The sequence below is a fragment of the Ischnura elegans genome, chromosome X, assembly GCF_921293095.1.
Source record: "Ischnura elegans chromosome X, ioIscEleg1.1, whole genome shotgun sequence".
Taxonomy (NCBI): Eukaryota; Metazoa; Arthropoda; class Insecta; order Odonata; family Coenagrionidae; genus Ischnura; species Ischnura elegans.
In genome coordinates, this window is record NC_060259.1 from 27,168,421 (window position 1) to 27,196,057 (window position 27,637).

General features: G+C 37.2%; 1 protein-coding gene and 1 long non-coding RNA gene across 4 annotated transcripts in view; one reads left to right on the plus strand and one right to left on the minus strand.

Moving 5' to 3' along the window:
- Positions 1–4,264: 4,264 nt before the first annotated feature.
- LOC124171585 overlaps positions 4,265–27,637 on the minus strand; it is a 42,120-nt gene continuing 18,747 nt past the window's right edge. The window contains exon 4 of one of the 2 annotated variants that reach the window (XR_006867855.1): positions 4,265–4,914. This is a non-coding gene — a long non-coding RNA (uncharacterized LOC124171585). Of the gene's footprint in view, positions 4,915–18,815; positions 19,548–27,637 lie in introns of those variants that run through there. The other variant, XR_006867854.1, reaches the window with a different exon arrangement.
- LOC124171581 (probable cytochrome P450 CYP44) overlaps positions 15,643–27,637 on the plus strand; it is a 29,043-nt gene continuing 17,048 nt past the window's right edge. The window contains exons 1-5 of one of the 2 annotated variants that reach the window (XM_046550763.1): positions 15,643–16,705; positions 16,773–17,001; positions 17,205–17,395; positions 27,157–27,355; positions 27,453–27,627. In XM_046550763.1, the coding sequence (XP_046406719.1) occupies positions 16,534–16,705; positions 16,773–17,001; positions 17,205–17,395; positions 27,157–27,355; positions 27,453–27,627 (966 nt within the window). In that variant the 5' untranslated portion in view covers positions 15,643–16,533. The remainder of the gene's footprint in view (positions 16,706–16,772; positions 17,002–17,204; positions 17,396–27,156; positions 27,356–27,452; positions 27,628–27,637) is intronic. The other variant, XM_046550762.1, reaches the window with a different exon arrangement.

Here is a 27,637-nt window from a genome sequence, read left to right on the forward strand (position 1 = left end):
TAGCTGAGATGACAATTGGAGCTATATAAACCTGTTCCATATTCCATATTCTTTTTATTTCTATTGCAAGATCTTGGTACTTGTTAATTTTTCCTGTAATTGTCTTTTCGATGTTATGCGACAGTGGCACGGCAATATCAACTATGTAGCAAGTTCTATATTTCTTGTCAATCAACACTATATCTGGTCTATTATTAACTATAGTTTTATCTGTTTGAATAGGCAGATCGTAATAGATTTTAAATTCGCCGTTTTCAAGCACTGTTTCAGGGTGGTACACATAATATGGGGTCTTAGTATCTATTAACTTGTGTCTTGTGTGTTATTATTATTATTATTATTATTAGATAATAATGGATTTGAGCCCCAAAGGACGAGCCCTTAACGACCACATCCAAAATCCTTATTGCTGAAAGCTTATTTAACTTCAAATTTTCAAGTGATTCAATTTTTAAAACGCAAAAACGTGTAATACAACTAATTTGTAATGTTCCGTACCATGCACCCTGCCTCTCTCTTTTCAAAAAACTTTGTATTCTGACCATACCTTGTGTCTCTATCTATGTTCTAAGTCTATTTACTTTGAGAAACATAAACCTGTACATGACCAATGACAATTTCCACTGTTACCAAACCAGGACCTGTAGAGATCTACACCAATCTTTCATCAGGACCCTCAAGGTCCTAAACATATGGGCCTGTTGATTTTCAACAGGCTCCCTCCTGACATCAAAAATCAAGAGAACACAATGATGTTCAAAAGGAAATTGTTGATGTTTCTAAATAATAATCAGTTTTAATCTATCAAAGAGTTTATGAACTCAATATTTGTTTCCTGATCGAGTTGAATATTAGATTATGTTTCTCTCCAGTTTTATATATCCTATGTTTAACCTTAGTGATTGCAATATGTAATCCCTGGTAATAATTGACGTGCCTTATATCATGTACTATGGGGGAAAAAAGTATCCCAACAAAGTTTGTGCCGCCACCATCGCTTCGCAGGAGAATGGGTTCCCTTTCTAACAGTATATAATCCTTGGAAAGAGACGAGGGAAATTCAAATACGGTCTTTTTCAGCCACCAAGGTCGTGACGGTGAATTTGCCTGCCTCGAACGTATTTCGTACTCCTCTCTACAATGATGGCGCATTTGAAATCCCTAGGAATAGTGCCTTACTTTTACCGCTATTTCGCTCTAACCCTCATTTCCTTTCCTTCTTCGCTCCTACTCCGGCACTCGTAATAAAATTCACTGAAAGCCCATCTCCACTTCCTCATTTTCTCGTCTATGAGAATTTACGGGATAAATATTCGCTAGACGTAATCTGCAAGGCAGCAATGGCGTGGAGCGATTTTGAGCATCAGGAATTACCCTAAATACACTGGTCAACAAAAAACTTTTTTCTAACCTAGAGATGTTGTTGGATGATCCTTGAGGTGCTTTTCGTCCTGTTTCCAAATCTCGGCTCAGATATTTTCTATCACGTCTACTTTCTTTAGGACAACCTAACTAAATAAGGGTTCAAGAATATTCAAGCAAATAAATCGTGATTTTAAAAATGTGAAAAATAGGTACTTTCGTAGGATTTTCTTATATATTTAGCATCTGGTAAGTTCCTATTCAGTGTCAATCAGTAATCTGATAACATGTTGCTGAAATTTCCTTGGTTCTATTTTTCCAAATGTAAAATATCTTGTTCGAAACCCTCTCTCTGTTCATCTCTAAAAGTCTTAGGTTTGGTGGAAAAAGGCAGGGTTTGAGTCGAGAAAATAGATTTTAAAATTCATATTGCAGCCCATATTTTGGTACAATTTAATTATATTAACATAGCCACCAGATCATGATAATTTTCTGCCATGATATTTCCTAAAAAATGTCCCGATACATTTTTAAATGCGTTCCACGTGCTTTTCTCCATTGATCTCACTTGCTATTGAAATTCTGTATCCTTCAATTCCTAATCTGTGGCCCAATACATATTCCTTATTTGATCTCACTTAATTGAACAACTTTTTGTTTCAAGTAAGTAAAACCAGCACCATATTTGTCCATGGCTTCAAAAAATTTTTTAAAAAGTCCTTATTTAATAGGAGGAGGAAAAAGAATATTTTTTTGGATCAACCTAAGGCTGAAAAAGGACATTTTTGGATCCAGGGACGAGTTCTTTACGTTCCAGACACATTGTTTTCAAGCAACAATTTTTTCTGTCCCTGATATCCCATTCGCAGATGAAGCAAAACATTTCGTATAGCCAAGCTGTAATCCTAGTAATATTGCAATTACTTTAAGTGGCCACAAATTTTCCATGTATATTTTCGGTAGTGATTTTTTTCTGAAAGTAACTGCATATTCTCGTAAGATTCTTTCATTTCAGTTTCATGAGTTAACAGTATTGATGGGAGCTCATTGCCATTACGTATGCCTTTAAAATAACCTATGTGGAATAAATGAGCAAACGCTAATCATCTGTGTTTAATTCGAAATTAAGAGTATCCATAACAGAGAGAACATCATTGCAAAAAGCAAATCTGTTTTGGTGAAGAAACCAAATCAAATTCGTCATGGCGAGAGCGGGACATCAAAAGTTTCGAATTTGGATCCAACAATTTTCAACCCTTAAATCGTGATCCTAATATTTTACCATGCTTTCAGGATAAAATTTAAATTGTGAAGTAGATCATTTAAGTCCTCTTGCATCATAAAACGAGGTACAGCAGATTTACTCGGTCCAAAATTTGGGTCCTTCGAGTTTCTGAATCCTTCATTATGATGTTCTTGATTACTTTCTGAATATTTTCTAGGATTAACATACTCCATTGGTTTCGGCACTTGTAAGTTTTCGGAGTGAGGGAACGGTAGTATCGCTGATTCAAAGTCGTCTGGATTTTTTACAGTGTGTTTTGACTTCGCTGTAATTCCTTTCATTTTTTCAACAAAAATAACAGTCTGAACAATGATCTGCCAAATTATGGGGACGGCAAATTCCTTATGACGTAGTCCCTTCGACCAACCAGTAAGAAGCTCTACATTGGTGGTACACAACACATGGGGATCCCATTCTTTATCTTGGCCACCCAACAGGCAGTCAAAATAAAGTTTATAGTCCTGTCTGAAAAAGGGAGTAATTTTCCACCTTTGAGCCTTAAAAGTAATTTCACCGTATGCGTAATAAAAGTCATTAGGATGGTTCACGCACTATCTATGCCTAAATTCTGATTAAAGCTAAGCCACTTCTCAGCGATTACGTTGTAATAAGCTGTAATTTCTTACGAGCAACAAAAGTCTATCTTCTACTACCTTCAGAGAAATCAAACATCTTCTCGCTCCTACAGCTGGTCACATGCTGATGTGAAGTTGCAGCTGATGCAGCATTGCTTTGAACAAAACGATAAGATAGTACAATTTTAAACATAGCTTGACAGAATAGGAACGCATTACATCGTAGGACAACATGTTTTGGCAGGAAAGTTTTATTTACACTTTCTCATACACACTCACTTTCTCACGATACATAAATGAATTAAATTACTACTTTCTTAAAAGCAAAAATATACATTAAGCTGTCCTAAAGAAACTAACTGTGATAGAAAGAATCTGAAAAATACGCCTTAGACAATTGTCACTTTCAAAGGTTTTAGTGCGTCAATTGCAGTTGAAAATTTCCTCAATGATAAGCACATGATTGCTACAAATTTAATAGACACACAATTTTTCGAGTTAAATTCCATAAATCGCAAAACAAAATTAACATATTATTTTTTCCTAGCCAGTGGTAAAAAAAACTTTATTTTCTGCAATTTGATACCTCACTTTCTTTTTAATGTATTGGGAAACCAATTTTGTAAAATTAAAACTGCATGCTATGTTGGTGTCAAAAAGTACTTTTGACAATATATAAGGGTCAAATAAAATATCTAAATTAATGTGGACGAAAAATACACTCCAATGAATTCACACTTCACTTGGGACAATGTCTCTCCTTTTATTAAATTCGAAATCTCAGCAGCAGTTTGATGTATTATTGTCAGCATCAACATATCCGGTCGTAAACCTAGGAGCTAGCCGGTCACTTCTCAGGTGGAGGTCTTCTCCGACGCGTTCTGGCAATGTGCACGGCAGTCCTTCCAGAAAAGCTAAAACTTCTTCAAAACCAACTGCATTAAAATGCGTGGCCCATCGAATATTCTCGTTGACTGCCTTGTTTACGTTAAGGGAAAGCTTGCTATGGCCCATAGTGATTTTTGTCGTTTCGAAGAGATATGCGAAGGAAAATTCAGAGGAGCGTTTCCAATGCGCGCACATGATGCCGTCGAATGCGCCTCAAATTCTATGGAGTTCATCGCCAGTCATGCTCTGGGTTGCGGGAGACTCGGTAGTTGGTCGCGTATTTGGACGACGAAGATAAGAAATGGTTTGCCTTGTTTGAATTTCCCTCACTGACCAAAGAATAACAGCCCACTGGAAAGGAACCCACTATCCCGCGGAGCGGTAGTGGCGGCACAAACTTTGTCGGGATACTTTTTTCCCCCATAGTACATAACTAATTGTTTTGTGAAATGATCTCCAGGCAAATAAAGAGTATTATTAACTTCACAATAGAAATTACGTTACCGAAAGTCTTTTCCACAGCATCATATATGCTCCGTTAGTTTTCAAACTCTCAGCTAAAGCATCTTCCACAACAGCACTTTCAAGAAGTTGTTCCCTCAGTGATGGCGCCTCCCTGGTCTACTTCGAAGTGGAAAAGTAAAGGACATCAGGGAAGACCCTTGGGATATGGCACCACGGGGAAGGCCCTTGGCATGTGGCTGTAATATTTCATTTTTGGCCGGTCATTAGTTTTCCTGACTTCTCATCGAGGTAGGAGGTTTCATGTACCACATCCTCAGCCAGGCAAAACCGGATAAACACCTTAAAATAAAGATAATTTCATTGGTACACAGACAAACAACTGTATTTCAAGTGAAGATTACAGTCGTCCGATAACGATGTCGCCAGAAAAGGCTTAAATGATTCTCTGTGCACACAACGGTAGTTATAACTATAGTTTCAATGTCACTTCAGTGGATGTATCAATCTAATAAAAATTTGAAAGTCCTGCCAAATCACCAGCATAAAAATATGTATAAAGAATATGATATCTCTTAAATCACATCTCAGCTCTTACCATGCATGAAGACATCACCACAATGAATTTTAGTGGCAGGAAAGAAAAAAACACAGAATTAAAATACAGATATTTTATATTGTCATTATTCAATCACAATAATAGTAGCAATTCTCTCTTGTTACCATGAACTACTTTGCTGAAACAAATACTGTCTTTCTCTTATGATCAAAAATTATTTTAAGTGCATTGGCAGAAGCCATACTAACTATCTTCAATAGTTTCTCCAACGAATGTCTATTGCCACATCGTCACATCATCCACTTAAAAAAAAAAACAAATCCACATCCACCATTGTTATATATATGGAACTTATTCCACTGTCTTTCTGTCTTCTGAATGATAGTTTGGCAACTGAAGAAATGGCACCTTCCCCCAGTCTCGGCACCTTTAATTCAACACGAATTATCTCCCCATCTTCTCGTGCAAGGCCACAGATTCTTTTCTGACATCACTCGATGTGAAGTGCAGCTCACACACCTAAAATTAATAAATAAGAAAATAGCAACTAAATTACTTAGTCATTTCATTTTCAATTTAAGGCATTTCTGAACGAGAAATATATCTAATGACTTGGCTGGCAAATATAGAGATAACTATACATACCTCAATGATTTTTTATATAAAACTAGATATAAGCATAAGATAATTTGAGATGATGAAAGCCGGACACAGTTAAATTCCGGTTCATTGCACCACTCACGATTGTAATAGAAAAACGCATATTTTCATTCTCGGCGGTTCATACACACTAATAACATATACAAGTTTCTGACGAGACTCAATGAATTTCTCATCATTGCTTTCCATGCAACTCATTAAGTGAGTATTGTTGGTCTTGCGAAATGATACATAAGCTCAAATTAATTTGAAAACAAGAATACCTTAAAATGTATGTGCTTTTCCCCGTAATATACGTTACTACGCCAAAAATACAATGTCTCAGGAAGTTTCATCGAAAATACCCGATTATATAACTTAGGGCGTAAATAATTCAAGCAGCTTTTCAACTCTAGGTTATGAATGAATAGTTAAATAAGTGTTTTTAACTGAGTACTGAGTTTCAGACGCATAACACACCAAAGGGCAAGCTAAGAAACAATATTCGATTCTATAAACTTGTCTGCTAAATTATAATTCCCAGTAACTCCTTCAACCACACGTTTACTGAACGAAATAATACAAGAAACAATTAAAATAAAAGAATTTTCAGTCAAATTGCTGCTACAATATTTTAAATCACCACTTTTAGAATTGGAGACATTCATCAACATCCCCAAGCCACATCTAGCTAGAAATTACATAATATAATTTTATTTCTGTTGGTTACATTATGCAACATAGAAATCGTCAGGTATACATGCATACATAAATATATACAAGGCATAAAATAGAGGGTCACATTTTACAACAATCACAGCCATTATCAAAATATTCTGCTAAGGTGTAGTATGCTTTCTTAATTAGGAGCTCCTTTAGACATTTTTTAAAATTGGATATGGATGTAATGGATTTTATGCTCGGTGGTAAGCTATTGTAGATGACTGAAGCTGAGTGAAGTGGACCGTGCTGAGATGAGGACAGAGAATAATGGGGCAAGTGAATGTTATTATGATTACGAGTGTGGTAGGAGTGTACTTTGTGGTGAGCTGGGAAATCTTCTGGGTTTTGCTTTACAAATAGGGCACAGCTTAGAATGTAGAGGGATGGAACAGTAAGAATTGACAGTTTTTTGAATAGGGGTCTGCCAGGGGTAAGTGAGGGAAGGTGAAGGATAGCTTTTAGGGCTTGCTTTTGGAGAGAGAAGATCTTTCTGGAGAGAGAGTCATTTCCCCAGAATAATATCTCATAGGTGATGTGGGATTGGATTTTACCGTGAAAAAGTAATTTCAAGGTGTCTAAGGTGACGATTGGAGCTAATCTTCTAATGAGGAAGATGCCAACTGTTATTTTTTTTGTAACATTATTTACATGGTGAGACCAATCCAGGTTTTCATTGATTGTTAACCCAATAAACTTAATGGCTTGGGAACGAAGGATGGGGTTATCACTTACTCGGAGTAGGAGGCTGGAAGAGGGAGGACTTCTTTTGTGATGGAACTGAAGATTAAAGGATTTCAGGGAATTTATGGTGAGACCAATGGATCTGCACCACTCGTTCATGTCAGAGACAGCGGTTCTGCAGAGGTATCCAAGTTCAGTGGAGTTTTTTTATTGTAGCAGACATGACGTATCATCAGCATATTGGAGCAGTTTCCCAAGAGTAATTGAGTTGGGAAGGTCATTTACAAATATTAGGAAGAACAGGGGTCCAAGTATTGAGCCTTGAGGCACACCTTGATGAACTTCTAGTGGCTCTGACAGTGTAATTTTGGGACCTTTCGCAGTATGATAGTTAAATTTGACTTGCTGCTGCCGGTTAGTAAGGAAGGATTTTATCCAGAGTAAGGCATTACCATTGATACCCAGCCTCGAGAGTTTAAAGTACAAAATTTCATGATCAATACTGTCAAAGGCTTTGCTAAGATCATAAAATATGCCAACAGTAGAATTTCTATTATCTAGAGCCTTGTGGATATAGTTTAGTAGTTGGAATATGGCACTGATTGTTGATTTTTTGTTTCGGAAGCCATGTTGACTTTCATGAAGCAATTTTTGTTGTTCCAGAAAACTTACAAGACGATTATATAAGATTTTTTCAAAAATTTTTGAGAAGTATGAGAGAATGGATATAGGCCGATAGTTGTATGGATCTGACCGGGAGTCCTTTTTGTACATAGGGGTAACGTGGGCTAACTTAAGATAGTTGGGAAAATATCCATTGTCAAAAGCGGAATTAATGATGTCTGCCAAGGGATGGCATATGAATTTGTTAGCTGCTTTGATGATTGGAATGGGGATTTCATCAAAACCTGAGGACCATGTATTTGGAAAGGATTCTATGACTTTTTGAACCTCTTTGGGACAAGTGGGAAAAAGAAAAAAGGACCTAAAGGATGGAGAGCTTTTGGAGAGTAAGGGGTATGGGGGAGGGGAGTCAGTGGTTTTTCTGCTGAAAGTTGAGTTATTGGTAGCAATAATTACAGGATCTGTAGTTAGGGTACCATTGAAATTATCATGCATAGCATTATGTTGACCTGATTTGGTGTTGCACTTAATAACATCCCATGCTGATTTTATGGGATTGGTCGAGGAAGCGATGTACATCTCGTTGTTGATTTTGCGGTGTGTCCTCACTCGCTCTTTTAAGACCTTGAGAGATTGTTTGTAAGAGGCCATTAGGCAATTATCAACATATTTAGCTTCCTGATGAAGCTCTCGTAGGCGTCGCCTCTCAACTACTAGGTCATGGGAGTAGAGCTTTCTTTTGGAGTCTTTCGGTCCACATCTAAGGTATTCTTGGGGAAAGCTGCATTAAAATACATGGTGAAGGTATCAATGAATTTTTTAAATTTGTCTTTTGCATGTCCTGCTTCATAAATATCATCCCAGGTTTCAAGAGCTATTGAATTTACAAGGTTAATGATTGATTCATCATCAAGAGTTCTCTTATGGATAAGATGAGGGATTTTGTAAGAGGTTTTGTTCAAGGACTCAAGCGAGAAAAGAAGAGCACGGTGATCAGATAGTATAGAGGTTACATCCAAATAATTACAGCGTGAAAGGGTAAGTACATACCTTACTGTTTTTCGTGGAGGTGGAATTGTCTCTTCTGATCGGCCGAATCCACTTGATCTCCAACTCAAGATATTTTGGAAAGCTGAAAACTTTAACTTTGGGTCCACTCCTAGAGTTTTCTACGCACACCGGCACTGAACAAGTTAAAGGCGTTTTTCACAAAAATACCTCACAAACACATGTCTCTTAAGCCCAGCGAATGAAATTCAAGAAAAAAGGAAAATTCACTATCCTTTTCAACAACTAACACCACATAAATCCCTAAAAATTCGTGAAACTTAACGAACTTCACTCGTACACAACGTAGTAGTTTCAAGGATATCACTACTTCGCTCAATGATGATCTTATGAGTTGACTCATTAAAACCGATAATGCGCAAATAGGCAATTATTACTTTTTAAAGTGAATATTAATCGACAAATATAATCTTCCTCGGCAGTATACTCTCCTACATGTTACATGAATATTTTTGGTCGCTAATATTAACTCACAGCTGTGGTAACCTAGGTTTATGCATTATACCGGTATGGATACACCAATATACATAATGAAAATCCCTACATATAACAACGCTGTAATACAGCAATAATACGTTAAAAAATATATTACGTATAGTACACATCAATTTCCTTGGTAAATACATATATTATATACGCGAGTTATTGTGCTGTGTAGGTAGATTAACAAGCGTCAATGTAAAATGCTAACCCAGTCACGGGTCATGTTTTTCTTCCTTCTAAGTAGTCATTTATTCATCCATAGTGTTCCACATTCTTCCACAATATACTATAAGTACAAAAATAATTCATTTAATACCCTCGAAAAATCAAGTTCTTTTCGTAACAACAAACCAGGATATGCGCCGTGTACTGCATTAGCGTTGGTGAGCGAGAATTTCAAAAGCATATAAGTCTGTGGTAAGAATTTATTGAGAAATAATTAAAACTATTAATTATTAAAGCAATAACACAAACAATGTTAAAATCAACCTCCAAATACACTCGCGCGAAGAATTTCTGCGAGAAACCAACACTAATTCGTCCACCGATCGATGCTCACATGAAATCTCTTTGTAAAATTACCAATTTACTAGGATATCCCGGATTAATAGCGGAGTTCAAAATGAAAGAAAAGATTTGAAACCCACCTAGGAATTTCTGTCGGCTGGAACTCGTTTCTTGGAGTGGCCATGGAAGAATCTTACATGGAATGGCAAGTATCATTAAATATCTACCAGATGCATAAGAATGTCTATTTAATGGAAGTATTTCTACTGCTTAATCTACAAAAAATACCGTAATTTTAAATACTGCTAGTAATTTCAAAAAAAAAATATTTGAAGAAATGATACATACTTCAAAAATAAAAAAAAATTGATAAATAAGAAGCCGTCGAAAGATTCTGCAGAATTTATTATCATTAAACGCATTTAATAAATCAAAATTGATAGATGAGTGTTAACTGTCTCAGTTCCACGATGGTTCTACGTATCCACGTCCTTTGGAATATAGCATTCGCTTCGTTACATACTTGGGTGTCGTAAATATATTTTTTACTTAAAGCGCAATAAAAAACGATTCTCATATTTCATTTGTCGTTTAAGTTTAAAAAGTCGCCGCCAGGGGTTAAGATGAGTTTCAGTACTCATTTGTTTTTAATTCCTAATGTCGCCGGGGGTGGCGCGAGGGGAAATAAAAGCGGGCATTACAAACCTCATTTGTTTTTAGTTTACAATGTTGCCAAAGGGGCGCTGTCCACTAACGACGGATTGCTCGGTTTTCATATGGTCGGTAAGGGGTTGGGTTGGGTTGGGTTGGGTTGGGTTGGGTTGGGTTGGGTTGGGTTGGGTTGGGTTGGGTTGGGTTGGGTTGGGTTGGGTTGGGTTGGGTTGGGTTGGGTTGGGTTGGGTTGGGTTGGGTTGGGTTGGGTTGGGTTGGGTTGGGTTGGGTTGGGTTGGGTTGGGTTGGGTTGGGTTGGGTTGGGTTGGGTTGGGTTGGGTTGGGTTGGGTTGGGTTGGGTTGGGTTGGGTTGGGTTGGGTTGGGTTGGGTTGGGTTGGGTTGGGTTGGGTTGGGTTGGGTTGGGTTGGGTTGGGTTGGGGTGGGTTGGGGTGGGTTGGGTTGGGTTGGGTTGGGTTGGGTTGGGTTGGGTTGGGTTGGGTTGGGTTGGGTTGGGTTGGGTTGGGTTGGGTTGGGTTGGGTTGGGTTGGGTTGGGTTGGGTTGGGTTGGGTTGGGTTGGGTTGGGTTGGGTTGGGTTGGGTTGGGTTGGGTTGGGTTGGGTTGGGTTGGGTTGGGTTGGGTTGGGTTGGGTTGGGTTGGGTTGGGTTGGGTTGGGTTGGGTTGGGTTGGGTTGGAAAGGGAATTCATGTTTAATGCATATTTTATAATTTCGTGGATGCCTTTCGAAGTCAATTTTCTGTATTTCGGTAGGTTTTTTTGATAATAGATGGCAGTACTCGTCTGATTAAGTTTTCTCTTTTCCCGTCCGATGGCAGCACCGTTAAGATTAAGTTCAGACTTTGCCCGTCAGGTGGCATCACTAATTTGATTTAGTTCTGCATACGCTCGTGAGATGCAAGCACGAGCGTAAGCAACAAGTGTGTATCCCAAGAGCCCTGCATATTTATCCCAAGAACCCTACGGATTTTTGATAATTTTCTTTGAATGAGTATCCTTTTGAAGGAAATCATTGTCATGACAATTAATCTGACTGAACTATCCAATCATATGTCAACCAGTTCAATTTCTTCGCAGATTAAATAGGAAGTATTTTATGATCCGTAAACTATTTTGCACATTCAGTCGTCGTGTGGCCTAGTGATAATGACCTGGAATATTATTTTTTCGATTGTTTCCTATAATTTCCTTCGGTGAACTTGTATCTTATAAATGGTAAGACGTTCGGTGAACTAAAAAGCCAGCGACTTAACAATCCAATACCACATAAGTGATAAGATGGACACATTTGCCATAACTTTCAAGGCTCTTTTTTGCATAGAGAATGCTCTAGCAGCAGCACTTGTGTTTCCCCACAAAACTACACAATAAGCCAAGTGAGAATGAATTTTGGCATAATATATCAATTTCAGTATTTCTAATGAAGTAGTTGGAGCCAATTTGCGAATCATATATATTCCCGTTGCCATTTTGCTAACTAAATCCTCATCAATATGGTATTGCCAATCAAGGTTTTCAGTTAATTTCAAACCTAAAAATTTTGTAGAGCTAGACTGCTGAATGGCTGTTGATGAATTGGTCTTAAGTAGAGGACTCGTTCCTCCATGGAGGACTAATTTTGTGATGGAAATTTAATAAACATGTTTTGTTTCCATTCAATTTTAAGTTATTACTTTTACACCAGCCAATCATCTGTGCTACTGACGAGCGTGCCATATCAATCACCTCCCCTGTCTTATTAGTGATGGGCAAAGTCGATCATTTTAGTGATTCAATCATTTTGACTCGAGTCACATAAGTGATTCAATCAATTGATTCAATCACTATGATCGAAAAGACTCAAATCAAGATTCAATCACTATGATCGAAAAGACTCAAAGGAGTCATGATTGAAAAGACTCAAAAGGAATCATGATCGAAAAGACTCAAAAGGAATCAAGATCGAAAAGACTCAATCAATGGATGTAATAAATCACTTTGAATAATCGAATAAATACTGCCTCATCTGCGAAGAGCATTGGTAACGCTGATTGCTATCCATATTATCATTTCATATACTATTTTAATTGTGAATTCCTAGATGAGTAAATTAGATTGCAAAAATGAAGGAAGCAGTGTCATGAAAATATTTGGGAAGGCGAAACTGCCACAGTTTCTTAACACTAATAAAATAATTTCTAACTATAGTTGATCAAAATATAACACAAAATACACCACACACGCATGCATGAATCTGATCTGCAGGATAATTTTATGAACGGCACAATAAAATATAACCAGCTTTAACTTCTACTTCTTAGCGTTCTCCTACAGGAGTCATCTTAATATTTTCCTTTTACGTGTATTGGTGTTATTAATACTGATAACTGCTGGAAAACATTTAAGAAAAAGATTACACAAGTATTCAGTTCTTCATAACATAGTATTTAATTTTATCACAACTATTTCTGCCCTGACGAAAAGAGATTAAGCATCGGTCCATAGAGTTTACATTACTAGAGTATTTATGCATCGGTCGTTCCAAATTTTGAATCAAACCGGAAACCGAGATGATTGATATGAAACCGGAAGTCGGAGTGATTGATGATTGATGATCGACTTGTTTAACGAAATGAATCATGAGTCATTTGATTCACCTAGTGATTCAATCTTTTTGATCGAATCGTTCATGATCGACCCATCACTATGTCTTATTACCAAAACTCAGAGTAGTAGCATCATCAGCATATAAAATGACTTTACTCTGATGCAAATGAGATGGTAGGTCGTTAATAAAAATGATGAATAATAGTGGCCCAAGAATGGATCCTTAGGCACTCCACAATTTGAAATAAGGACATCTGAGTAGTTCTGATTAACATCACCATTACAATTAGTGTTTAATTGCACTACCTGCTTACGATTAGTTAAATAGGATTTTATCCAAGCTAAAGCATTGCCATTAATTCCGATTTGGACAAGTTTACTGTACAATATGCAATGGTTAACAGTATCAAATGCCTTTGTTAAATCATAAAAAATCCAATAATTGCTTTCTGGTTGGCAAGACCCAAAGTAATGTCATTAACAAGCTGAAAAACAGCAGACATAGTTGACTTGCCTTTAATAAAGCCATGTTGGGAGAGATTCAATAAATTAAATTTACACAGACAGACAATGATACGGTTGTAAAAGAGTTTTTCAAAGATTTTCGAGAAAACAGAAAGTAGTGCTATGGGTCTATAGTTATTTGAGTCACTCAAAGATCCCTTTTTATGAATTGGGCATAACACAGAAAATTTTAAATTTGTCGGAAAATGACCATTGCAGATTGATAAATTGAAGATATCCGATAGAGGGGTAGAAATAATTTTAGCAGCTAGCTTAATAATAGGCATAGGTACCCCATCACTTCCGACAGACCATTTATTAGCGAGAGATTTTATGACATCTTCAACCTGTAGTATGGAGTATGCCTATCCTTTACACTACGCATGTGTCAACCTTGGTCACACCTTTACCTTCCCGTTTACACTGCAATGGTATGATCAAAATTTCCAGTTTACACAACGCGTATACCGGCCGTACCATTGTTTCATTAAACGTCATGCAAAATGCGCAAATCGTCTTTCAGCTGACATTTTTCGTTGGCTTAGACCATATAAGAACTAGACCCGCCATTCCCTACCCCTACCCATGTCTCGCCGTGTGGCCAACATCTCCCCTCCGCTCCCTTCCTTCCCCAACCACTTTTAAAGCGACGTGACGTCACGGTTGGGACGCTCATCGTCGTAGCGCATGGCTATGAATGGGGATTCATTGTATCACTGCGGTATTCTGACCATTTTCTTCGCGATTTTTCAATTAAAAGTACTAATATATATTGCGCTATGTACGAGAAGTATTCTCTCAGCCATGGTTGGATTGGTGAACTTAACAATTAATGAAGAGTGGCATTTTTCGGCATTGGCAGCGACGAAAAAATATTGCGGCAGCAAAATGAAGACAAAGCCCTTTGTAAACTTACGCAGATTTTTTTATTATCTCGTCAGCGATCTAGCATCATTCGGAACATCGTTATAAAAACATGAAATCTTGCACAAAAGTTGTAAACGGGGGGAATTTTAGAGAGGAAAAGGGTCATGGTGTAAAGAATTTGCCGGTCGTCCACGAAGTAACGCGGCAACGCCTTCGCATCAGAATTCATATTATTTAGGTAAGTAATATAAATGCATAATTTTTTACTTAGCAGACAGCTCTCGTGTTATTTATATTTTGCGATGGTGGAAAAAGGTCTTGCGCCGGCTTTGCAAGTGACACCTACGACAGTCTGTGCCTACGATTTACGTACGCTACGGAAAATTCTGGGAATAAATAATACCTATTAACATATTTATAATAAGAGAGAAAGAGAGGATTGGATTAAAATAATTTTAAAGATAAATTTGCTTTAAAACAATCAATTATATTTATTTCATTGAATAACTTAATAAATATATTCTTGCAATTTTGTACGTATGTACTTACCGAGTTTTCAATGAAATTTTTTAAAACTATTTATGACATGATTTTATTTTTTAGATTTTTGTCATGATGCGTAACAAAAGAGGATGCAAATTCAAAGATCATATAAGAAGTGAATCTCATTTTATTAAAAAAATCCAGGAGCGATTACTTTGTCTAATGTGTGAAATGTAACGGGTAATTTTCTATTTTTCACGGCAGTAGGAATGATATTTCGAAGCACTTGGAGACGCAAGAGCATAAAAGATATTTAAATACTTCTGCATCTTCCTCCAAAATACAGAAATTTATAATAAAAACGAAGAAAAGAAACTTGCATCAGCAGAAGGATGCCTTTCCATGCCATTTTTCATGGTCATTCCTTCAGATCTAAGGCCTGTACATCACAAGTTATTAAATCGGTTTTGCAGCGCACATGATACACAACGCCGTTCAAAACAGTTGCTGTTTTGTTGCCCGCAGATGTGGAAAATATTGTCACTAAAATATATGTTGAATTAAAACTTTTGGGCTATGTCGCCGTGTCCGATTTTGGGTGGCCCAAACGTTTCCCGACCGATGCTGGTCGCTTTCTCAAGGGAATCCCTTTCAGATTCCCTTGAGAAAGCGACCTTAAATGGCCTAGGACAGAACTAAAAACAATTGAGTACTGAAACTCGGTCTTTGAGAGAAGAATCGAACAAAAAATGAGCTAAAAGCTCATACATTGGATCACAGATCCGTTCAAGAAGACGTCCATCCGGATCATTTTTCCATTCTACGAATATTTCATTAGAAGATCCTCAAGTTCACCTCTAAATGCATGGTCGAACACCGCGAATTTTTTCAATGGGTTTACAGAAATCGCCACTCGCTTCGTTGACAAACAAATTGATCCGAGTATCACGAGAATATAAGATATAATTAGGGGCATTGACCGAAATTTACAGAAGACATGATGATGTGATCTATCAAATTCATTAATTTTCAATACTATTCCTCGCAATGGCAAACATTACACTGCAAAATATTAGATTAAAGTGATAAGTACTCATAACGTATTGCGGGCATTTTCGAAAGCCGATAAAAATGCGACCGAAGTGACAACTTAATTCAGCTTTTTATGGAATGGATTGGGGCTCCTCTTAGTTCCATTCATTGAACGATGGCGGACTAGTACAAATGAACCGATAAATTTCATAATTGCCGCCCGGTCGTTGTTGATATTGGGATTATCTGTTGTAATGCGTTGTTATGGTTTTGGTTTCAATTCTGCATGGCGGAGTTGGTGTGAATATATCAGTAAACAATTAAGTTGATATAAATGTCGATCTGACAGAGACTTATCTCAGTTCAGTATTGGTATATTTGTGCTTCGGAGGTGACTACTTGAAAATCCATGCTGTATGCTTGTCAGGGTCATACGTTATTTTTCGACCGTTTTTGTTGTAATTTGAGTCAATATCCTTTGGGGTATAATCTGTGGCCCGTGTATTAAAAATCTTGTATATAGTCACAATTGTCACTATGATCTCTAATCTACCGTGCAAATCAGCGTCTGTTAAATTTAGGGTTGATGTATATTGTCGTCGAAATTTCTCATTGTCTGTTGTTCGATGTGGTAAAGTGAAAAAGTTCAGCGAAATTCCTGGTCCATTTCGATTGCCTGTATTGGGAAATTTGTATCTTTACAAATTGGGTAAGCTCACTCTGAATGGGATGAATATTTTAATGTAGTAAGTATATACTAACAGCTATTCTGACAGGTATATACAATCCTCTGAAGTATCATGAAGTGCTGAAAGATCTCTTCAAAAGATATGGGCCACTCGTGAGACAAGATATAGGTATGAGATCTATCGTACACGTTTTTGATCCTGAAAGTGTGAGAGCTGTTTATGAAGGAGAGGGAAAGTCTCCTCATGTTGAGCCACTACAAGAGACTGTAATGATGTATAGGAAACAGCGAAATATATCCCTAGGCCTCGGGAATATGTAAGTGTAATGTCGTCAATTGTCTCATAAATGCAAATTGCAATATTATTAGTTATAAGTAATCATTCATGCTGTTTTTGATATATTGGGATTTAATTTAGCGCCTAACGAGGTGAAAATTGTGAAATATTTATCTCCATAATTCTATGACATCAGTGGGCAGAGTTGTGTCCGTTTCGATTTAAACTCTGCTGTGATTGCAGGAACGGAGATGAGTGGTACCGTCTAAGAAGTGCTGTGCAGCAAATGATGCTTCGACCGACTGAGGTTCATTATTATTTGCCTCACATAAGTGAAGTCGCATCTGATTTCGTCGAAAGAATTCGAGAGAAAACTAAAGGCAACGGGGAGTTAGGAAATTTAAGAGAGGAAGTTTCGAAGTGGTCCTTAGAATGTGAGTTTTCTCAAAGGTAATGCTGAAAGTCAATGAAAGCAGTAGTTCGATCGCCACATGTATCTTTTATATTTCACACAGAATTTCAGTTTATTTTGATTTTTTTGTATTGTAGATAGTAAGTATCAGTCGTAATTTTGTGTATGGCGGAGGACTAAAGGCGTTTAAATCAACAACACTAATATCTATTTTAACTTTTACAACTGTGAAATGTTACAATAAATGATTCGCTCGCCTCAGCTAGGATCCAGGTTCAAATCCCAGAAGTAGTGGAGTTTCCTGACTCCCACTTGCATGGGCGTACCCAGCAAGGGGTAGGAGGGGGCAGCTGCCCCCCCCCCCTAGAAGCAAAAATCGCAAATGTCTTTAAGGAAAATAATATATTTTCAAGCAAATAATTTCAGAAACTAATAAATAGCTGTTACAGTTTCCTTTAAAATGTTGATGTCATTCATCTTTTCCATGCTTAAATCTTACCTACAACTTGAACAACCATGGCTTGTCCCCTCCCCCCTAGTTTTGGTCCTGGGTATGCCCTTGCCCACTTGAGTACTGTCAGTGGGTTTTACAAGTACAGTACTTTGTCCAATGAAATGGATGCGAAGTTGTGGTCCCCACGGCACCTGTCATTAAAAGCAGGCTAGTGCAGAGGCTGGGTTTCTATCCATCCTTCTCTCCCTACCTGCTCCTCAGATGCAAATTACTTCAGCTGGCTATTATCTCCCCAAAAGAATAGACTATTAAGGCCTGTTTACAGAGTTCATCAACCCATATGAGTTAATGTCGAAATCTGTGAACACGAATATGTACCTGTTCTAATTTGGTTATTGCATTCATGCACGTTCCGTTCTGGTCCACAAAAATCATTCATGCAAACAGACATTAATTTGTAAGTGTTAATGTATCATGTAAACAGGCCTTTAGGGTGAGTGATGCGACTTGTGGGATTACACTTTCATGAATAAAGTTGTTATATCTTGAGTATTATGCATAAAAGAGTATTATTGTAGGAGATGGGGCTGATATTTTTTACCATGAACTTATTGGAAATTTTGGGAAAAAGTCTTGAAAATTACTATAACCACTAAAAAGCTGCTCTCATGGCAATGGTAATGTCCCCTCCTCTTCCATTATACTGGCTTGTTTTTTTCCTGATTAAGTTTTCTTCATGTCAATTCCATCAATCGCTATATTTTTCTATCCCTTTTTATGGCTTGGTTATATGATTCATTAGCACCTACAAATCAGTCTGAATGCATGTATATGAGAATGATCGGTGAAATTCACGGTGTAACCATACCAACTTCTACAAATGCATGTGAAGAAAAAGAGAACCTTAATTTTTGGGCAAAGGAAATTAATTTGGTTCATGCATCCATTGAAGTTCCATCTCCATTGAACTTTTCTCTTGTGCATTAGGTCATACAATTTAATTTATCAGCTGTAATCAGATGTTTAGATCACTAACAGTGTTTTGCTCAATTTTTGGTACTTTCTTGTTACAGTCACGTTTGAAAATCTTAAAATTATCACATTGGCAAGCAGTTATATAAAATATTTTGCTCACTCCAGTACAGGAACCTGGTTGATGAATTCTTTGATTAAGTGATGATGGTGTTCCTACAAACTTCTCTTGTCTGTCAACGCCAGGGGTGCTTACAACTAGCACAAACTCACTATCATGGGTATGTATCAAGCTATTTTCACTACTGCTGCAAGGTCATCATCAATAGTCAGCAATTTGAAGATTGGTTTGGTGCAAATCTCCGTTCAAATTTCCTATCAGATAATATTTATACACTAACATAATTCTTCTGTGTGTGATACTTCCATCATGTGCACCATCTTATCTGAGGCCATCCTTTACCATTGTTCCCATATACGTCTGCAATAATTGTTTCCATCACACCATTTTGTCTAATGATGTGCTCTTTAAACTGTCCCACTGTCTTCTCAAGGGTTTCACAAGACTTCTCTTCTTAAGATTTCCACGTGACTCAGGTGATTGATTCATTCACTTGATCTTCATTTTTCTGTAATGCGTGGTACCTACCACATTTCAAATGCTTTAAGCCCTGCCTTCTCTTTTGTTTTCATTCTTCTTATATTTCCTCCGTAAAGAAGCACTGGTACTCCCAAGTGTAGAAGGTACCTGTTGAAAATTTAGGGAAGTGAAAATATAAAAGAAATACTGTGGAAATGATTATTAGCGTGTTTGTGGTAGATTATTAAGGAGGTTGATGTCTCTTCCACTTATAGAAGTACATATATCCTTATATGTACAGTGAAACCTCGATATAACGACACCCCACGGTGCACTAATAAACACTCGCTATAGCGAATTGTCACTTTACCGGAGGTGGAGCAAATAATAGCCGATATGCCTGTTGCAAACAGATATACAGGTACAGGAGTGGTGCGGCGATAGATAAACATCTATCCGATAAACGTAAGCATAAATCCAGACGAAAGGCGATGTTTTTTTGCATCACTAAATTTCCTTACTCAAATAACGACTAACTATTCAAACAATTTATAAGCGCCGCACTGATTAAAAATTATGCAAAGCATTGTTTCGTCAATCATTATACATATTTATCGAACGACAGTTTACCACATAAATTTGAGACTGAGCACTCCATTAACTTCATTTCTAACAGATCGCTAGCAATCACAGAGGTTAAGGAGTCTTCATGAAAGTCTTCCGGCGGTGAAACCCTCGCTATGGCAAGAGCCAACACCGAAAGGGTCTCGTAAAAACGAATTTTTTAACACACTTATTATAGGGTCAATTGACGGTGCATCGGCTATCTCTCGTAATAGCGGGGGTGTCGCTATAGCCCGTACTCGCTTTAACGAGGTTCCACTGTATTTGGTATCATTAAAAATATCCTTCCTTTCTGTCTCATCACCATTAATCTTCTCTCCTACTCATTTTTCAGTTTAAACTTCCTTCTCCTATTCTACATGACTGGTAGACCTGACCATCCTGAAATGAAGGCTTTGGGAATCCCTGTCACTTCCCCATTGCTTCAACTACTTACCCTATCTGTTCCATCCGTATTATCTCCTTGAAAATCATTTAAAATTATTCCCATTTCATTTTTCTCTCAGAAGAAAGGCCGTTTGTATTCTCCTTTTACTCTAATCTTGACTGCCTGAAGTCTATTCTCACTTCATGGTTACTGCTTCTGCTCCAAATTATTCAATGTGGCATGAAAGGCCTGTATCATTCTATTCTCAAGCATCTGTTTAATATTATTATTATTATTTCGTCTTTTATTCTCAAGCGAATTTAGGACATTGTTGTCCTCTCTTCCAATTAACTTGATGGACAATCACAAACATCCATGCCCTGGATGGTGATCAATCCACCCAGGCGGGATTCAAACCCGCGACCTCTAGGTTAGCAGCCGGGGACTTTACCCCGACGCCACCGAGGCCGGCAATAATATAATAATAAGGTTTATTATTATATTGTAGCCATGTCAGTTGCATTTTTATTTCCAATGAAACTTATTTAGTTTTCATCTCTAACAAGGAGAGGTCACGTACCTTGCTCCCCCCTTTTTCAATGCCACATTTTTTATGGCATTCAGAATAGTGAACACATCTCTGAACTGGTAGTGGTTCCATTGAATGGGCCTTAATTTGGCTGTGATTAATTAATTTTCATGCAGTACTTTTAACAACTTTTACTGACCCATCTGTACGAAGCCCCGGTGTTTTGTAATTATATAAGGCTTGTTAAAAGTACCGCATGAAAATTAATTAATCACAGCCCAACTAAGGCCCATTTAATGGAACCACTACCAGTTCAGAGATGTGTTCGCCATTCTGAATGCCATAAAAAATATGGCATTGAAAAAGGTGGAGAGGGTACGTGACCTCTGCTAGTAAGGGTTAACTCCTCACGATCTTTTATATGCTGGCATATTCTCATGATATTGTCATTAGGACTATGGCTGTTATGTTTTCGGCTAAGGGTTCGACTTTCTTCTTTGATGGAAGGAAAGGAAAAATGATAATTTTTCAGTGTTAATTTATTTTCTGTATTATTGTGAAAAAAAAGGGAAGTAGAATTGCTCGGAGATTAATGCCATTCTTATGGAAGTAGAAGTTTACTATTGTGGGAAAATAAAAACCTTGGAGATGATTTCTTGTAAAATTCTCATGTTATTGAGCCCACACATCACCCTTGTAATATATTAATGGATTTACTACTAGTAATTTATTTTTATCAAGTTAAAATAAAAATTACATTTTTCAATTATTTGTCAAAAGGCAAAGTATTAGATCTCCCTTGGCTATGGTTAATTTGTTGTAATTACTTCTTCCCTGTTTTGTATCACTTACTTACGATGAGCAAATGGGGCAGATCATGTTTGGTCCGAAGACCCATCAACAGCAAGTAACAATTTTCAGGGACATATTTTGGAATTTTTTCACCCATCAAGCAATAAGTTTATCATCTATAAACTGTAATTTTGGATAATAAAATGCTAGGACTAAGACTATTCTCTCGACCTATGTATTTTTCGGATCAGTGGCATAACTAGGAATTTGCTTAGGGGGTGGGGGGGATGGATTGGTCAGGGGTGGTGATGGGGGGAGGGGTAAATGGCAAAATTTTGAAAAATTACATGCCTGGAAATTCATTTTTACATAATTTTGGTACGAAAGATTTAACTTGAAGTAGATGCAGTTATTACATGTCATAACTGGACAATATCTTTAAGAAAAAATTTATTTCTGTGAGGCTTTGGGGGGGGATCTATCCCCTCTCCCCCCCCCCCCCCCATAGTTACGCCACTGTTACATCACTCGTGGCTTATACTCCCAAAGTCACCACTCATGCCTCATTCATTTGCATCACTACTGTAGGGTGAAGAGTTACAAAAGAAAAATAATTAAAAACTAAAACTCATTATTTTGATAAAGGTAATAACAACTAAGTCTTAAAAAAAAATTACTTCAGACTATTTTACCTCCATCACTAAACTAATGTGCTCAATCAAGGCAGGTAATATAGACTGGTTCTTCTAATAATTGTTTTAAACTACTAATCATAAACAATTACTCATAAACTAATGTGAATGAGTATTTCAAGCCTATCAGCATTAGATAAGAGTTACAGTCCCTGCCTCATGTACGTGTGTAAGTGGAACTTGTCAATTATTCTTACATGCAATCTTGGCTAACGCATGTTGCATGCAAGCTTTGTAAAAATCATAAAATTTAGGCACCAAAATATTGCATAGGCTGTTTACAAGCCTATAATGTCGAATATTTCAGGTATATTTTAGCAGCTTCTTGTGAATTTATAAGATTGCTTTTTAAATATGCAGCAGACTCCTGATTATCCAGCTGGGGTTTACCTGTTCATGAGTTCATGCTCCTTCAACGTATTCTGCAATCCTAGTAAAAAAATATAATCAGGTGCAAAAGCACCAGGATATTTGCATTTTAATGCAGGGCTACACCGGGTTTATTATTAATATCAGAATCTCCTTCTTGAAATGGAATTATTTTATTTACTTGCTGACAAGAAATGTTTGAAGTTTACTTGGATGTCTGCTCTAGTATTACAGGTGATAATATTTTCATGAATTCCCTGACTCTACGTGGATAATTATCGCTTGGATTTATTGATCGCCATGCCACATCAACTGTTGTGAAGTGCATTGACATTAATTAAAAATCCGTAAGTGAAGAATTGGCTCTCTTGCATGAAGTTAGCAATTGAGGCTCTTAATTCTCTTTTTTTGCCAGTTTTGACTGGTTCCGTAGTTGGGATAAAGCAGGAACATAGCTTGAACTTTGAGAAAGTAATCTTTAGGCCCTGTGGTGTTATAATGAAAACTGTGTAAAAATTCATGTTAAATGGCTTCAGGTTAAGTCCTGGTTTCCTACAACTGCTGCTGCATGTGGTCACGTCCCCATTGCCTTCACGGTTGCAATAGGGTGGTTTCCTTTTTTTTGCCTAAATCGAAAGATTATTACTCCTGGAGTATGTATTTCCCCCCTTTTGATTTTTAAGTGATGTTATCTATTTTTCGCAATAAAATGAAAAGTGAAAATTTTCAAGCACACGATATTGCGATGGCTAAGCATGAATGCTGGGAAAAGCCCGTGTGATGTCATTCTGGTTCCGGCTGCCACCGTGTGAGGCCACCTTGGTGCGAGGCTATGAGCGCTGCTACTATGCAGGCTGCTAGTGGATAGCAGAGTACCCTGTTAGCAGGTAACACTTGGCACAAATAAGGATTATTAATACCCTATCAAATGAAGGAAACTTTCCTACTATAGACAGTTTTAATAGGTGATTATTAAGAGATGTTTCCCTGAGCTCTGTGCCTCATGCATGAATTGGTAATCTCAGAAAATGTATAACTCCTGATTAATGGTATAGCATCTAGGTCCCTGTGACGTCATGTTTTGTGACATCGCATGGGCTCTGGCCTTTTTCAAATGAGTTTAATATTGACCATTAACATTCGTCGAAACTGGGATTTCTTAAACCAAATAATTTGTATATTATGAATACACAAATGGTGGGTAAAGAATTGCAATCAATGCCTTTCGTTTTCTTTGATGAAGGAAACTACCCTATTGTGCTCATGGATCCGTGTCCTGCTGCAGTTGCAACCTGTAAGAGACGCGAGTACGCAGCGTGGTGCCTGGCAGTGTAGCTTCTTGTGTCGTGCAATGGTTTCGAAGCTTTTGTGCAAACCACTGTACTGAATTCATGATCTTGCTGCCACGATCACATGGTTTTCGGTAACCAGGTGCAATAAGGAGCATTAGGAATACAAATACAATCGCGTAATCCCCGTTAAAAAGATCACAGTCAGGAAAAGAAAGCCCTTAATGATTCCTGAAAGTAATCTAAAATAACAAACTGGGTGTAAAATAATAGATTGTTTGATTTACATACGTTGAGAAAATTACAAGAAATGAATGTGAAAGTTTGGATTATTTGTGTTTTCCAATTATTCTTGCCGCCTTCCCCATAATTAGCATGGATAATCAGGCGTTTGCTGTAATTGAATTTTTTAAAGCTTCATTTTTTTCATAATCCAGAGTCCTATTTAATGGAAGAAGCAACAATATTGCAGGTATTCAAAAATATGATGCCATTACCATGTGAATGTGTGACATATGAAGATGATTTTTGTTCTTATGGCACTTTCCATGCCTATCAAAAAAAAATGTTCAAAGTTTACGCATTTTTGTGATTTTATACACTGGTGAAATTTTTATTATGCTCCCCATGTGACTGACAACTTTTTTGTACTTTTCAGTAAAAAAATAAACAATCATTTTAAAATTGAGAAATTTTCAACATTCTAGTTTCATTATTGTCCGAAGTCAGCCAAACATTTCAACATTGACTTTTGTCCTTGCGCAGCAGAATGGCCATTTTGGGTGTTTTTGTAAAAAATATAACTTAATGAAAAATTAAACTTGAAAATCAATATTGGCCTATTTGTAAATAGTTCATATATATCTGCAATATATTTTCTTTTCTTAAATGGGTGTATGGTGACCCTCTCCTGCATGATGTTGAATGGAATGGCCCTGAAGTATTCTATGATGGGCTGACAGTGCAGGTGTCCTTCATTTAACATGAATTTTTCCACGGTTTTCATTATAACACCACTGGGCGTCAAGATTACTTTCTCAAAGTTCAAGCTATGTTCCTTCTTTATCCCAACTACGGAACCAGTCAAAACTGTAATGTCACCCTTTAAAAAACAAGGGCAAAACAAGAAAAGAGAAATAGAGCCTCATTTGCTTCAATATTTTCGTGAATTCCCTGAATCTACATAGATAATTATCGCTTGGATTTATTGATCGCCATGCCACATCAACTGTTGTGAAGTGCATTGATATTAATTAAAAATTCATTAGTGAAGAATTGGCATGAAGTTAACTGAATAAAAGTGCATGAAACATTAAAGCTTTCTAAAATCTTTATCAATGGAAATTGTGTCAAATCACAAGAAGAGTAGTATTGGTTTTATGCTTTATAGACATAAGGAAATAGATTTATAGGAATTTTTTAAAGTGATAATTTAAGCTACCCTTGAAATATGATGAAAAATTGATAAGTGTTATTCAGGCATCATTAGGCAATTGAAAATAGTCCCAGGAAGTCAGCTGATGAGGCCCAAATTTTAAAATACACCACCTGTAATACAACTCTCCCTTAACACTAAGTTTTCCCGACAAAATCCTGGAACATATCTCTTATGTTAAGTGAGGGATACCTGTACTATTGTCTGATTGTACACTCCTGTGTATGTGTGGCTCCTAATTACAATATTAAGATATCGCTTGGGCCCTTTGTCATGTAATGGCATGGATTTGGTTTTTTTCCTCTGCATTGTTGGGCAGCATAATGCTGAGCTACCAATTCATCGGCTTTTAAAACCTTTTTTGGATCTAGGATTTAAGCTAAGTGTGGGTGTTAACCGGAGGATGAAATGTGGTTACATACTTCACCATCAAGCTACCAGTCATTCCTTTTGTCCTTGTGTCCCTTTTTTGTAATGGATGCTCTTGCCTGCTTACAGGGTACCCTATCCCTCCCTTTACACCCATCCTCTCTATAAATTGGGTATTAGGCTGCGAAATGATTTTATCTTCCTTAGGCATCAGATTAATAAATTTATTTCTTCACTCCTTTCTTTCCTGTATCTTTGTGTCCTTCCTTGGTTTTGTAAACATTGTATAAACAGTTAAAACTTTCTTTAGCCATCAATGGGTGCTCCTATTTCATCGGGGCTCTCTTCAGTTTCTCTTCCCTTCAGTATCATTCTCGTTCAATGCTTTGGTGGTCATATTCTATTCCTTTGGTAGACTAGTGACGCCAGCAGTGCCAGTTGCTTATCTGGGAGCCCCAGTTTATATTATACCAGGTTATTTTTCATGGATATGTGGCTGAGGAACTACATAATCTGAAGTTATTATGCTTCTGGTATTTTTTAGACATGAGAGCTCCCTCAATTTTTTGCTTTACTTCATATTTCGTGATCCTGGGCCAACCCCTGTGTAATAGCTCTACTACCTTGGATACAGCTCTTGACAAGGAGTTTTTCAGCTTTGTCTTGTAAGAATAGTAATCAATGAGTGTCTTACTAGCACCACAAAGCCAAACTGGTGTTTATTCCTGAAGTTCTGCCCAAACATGTCCAAAGAATTGCACTGTACATTGTGCATAATGCATTAGTATCAGCTGAAAATGTGATGCCATCACACTTCACAATTTTGGACTTCTCGTTATGGGTGAGCTATGTTGTTAGTTGTTTGGGTGGATTCTATTATCTCTTTTGATAAAGATGATAAATGAAGGATGAAATTCCCCAAGAAAAAATCATTTGGCTTAGCCAGGATTCGAACCTGGATCTCGTTATTTGCAATCAGATATTCCGCCAGTTACATCATTGAGCCATCTCCTTCCAAGACATTTCTCAGGTTGTGTTTTACTGAACAAGGTGTTGATGTCTCCAGTCACACTGGCAGTCTAGACAGAGGTTGTGCTTAATCAGCTACTGCTGGAGAGCTGTGATGAAGTTGATTTTCACCAATCTGTAAAATTTTACATCTTTTATGGCACTGGATAAATTTCTCTGCTCATACTTAAATTTTGCGTGGCATCTGCTTTTGACAAAAGTAAAAACATAAAAAGTAGTGTTTCTATAATTATCAAATAAAATTTGTTAGGGACACTAAGTAATTTTGATGCTCTTTTCCAGCTGCAGGAATGGTTTGCTTTGAGACTCGCCTTGGCAGTTTAGCGGGAGGTGAGTCTGAGAGGCAAGCAACCAAGGTGGTGGAAGCAAACAGGAAAATTTTTCTGTTATCAAGTTCGCTCAAATTTTCTCTTCCACTTTATAAACTTTTTACTACTCCCAAGTGGAAGTCGTTGGTTGAAGAAGAGGATTACTTTTATGGGTGTGTTTCATGGGTGCTAATTTTGCATTAGATGTCCATCATGATACGATATATTGTATATTGGGTTCTGTTAACATGTTCCAGTATTTTTTTTCAGATTCGGTGGCAAATATGTGGACAGTACCATTTCAAAGATTAAAGATCTGCAAGATAAAAATAAAATGGGCGACAGGACTAATCACTTCTTAACATATCTTTTGTCAAAGCCTGAGCTGTCATATAGTGATATCAAAGTAATAACCCTGTCATTGTTTGGAGATGGGTTGAGTACGGTATGAATTT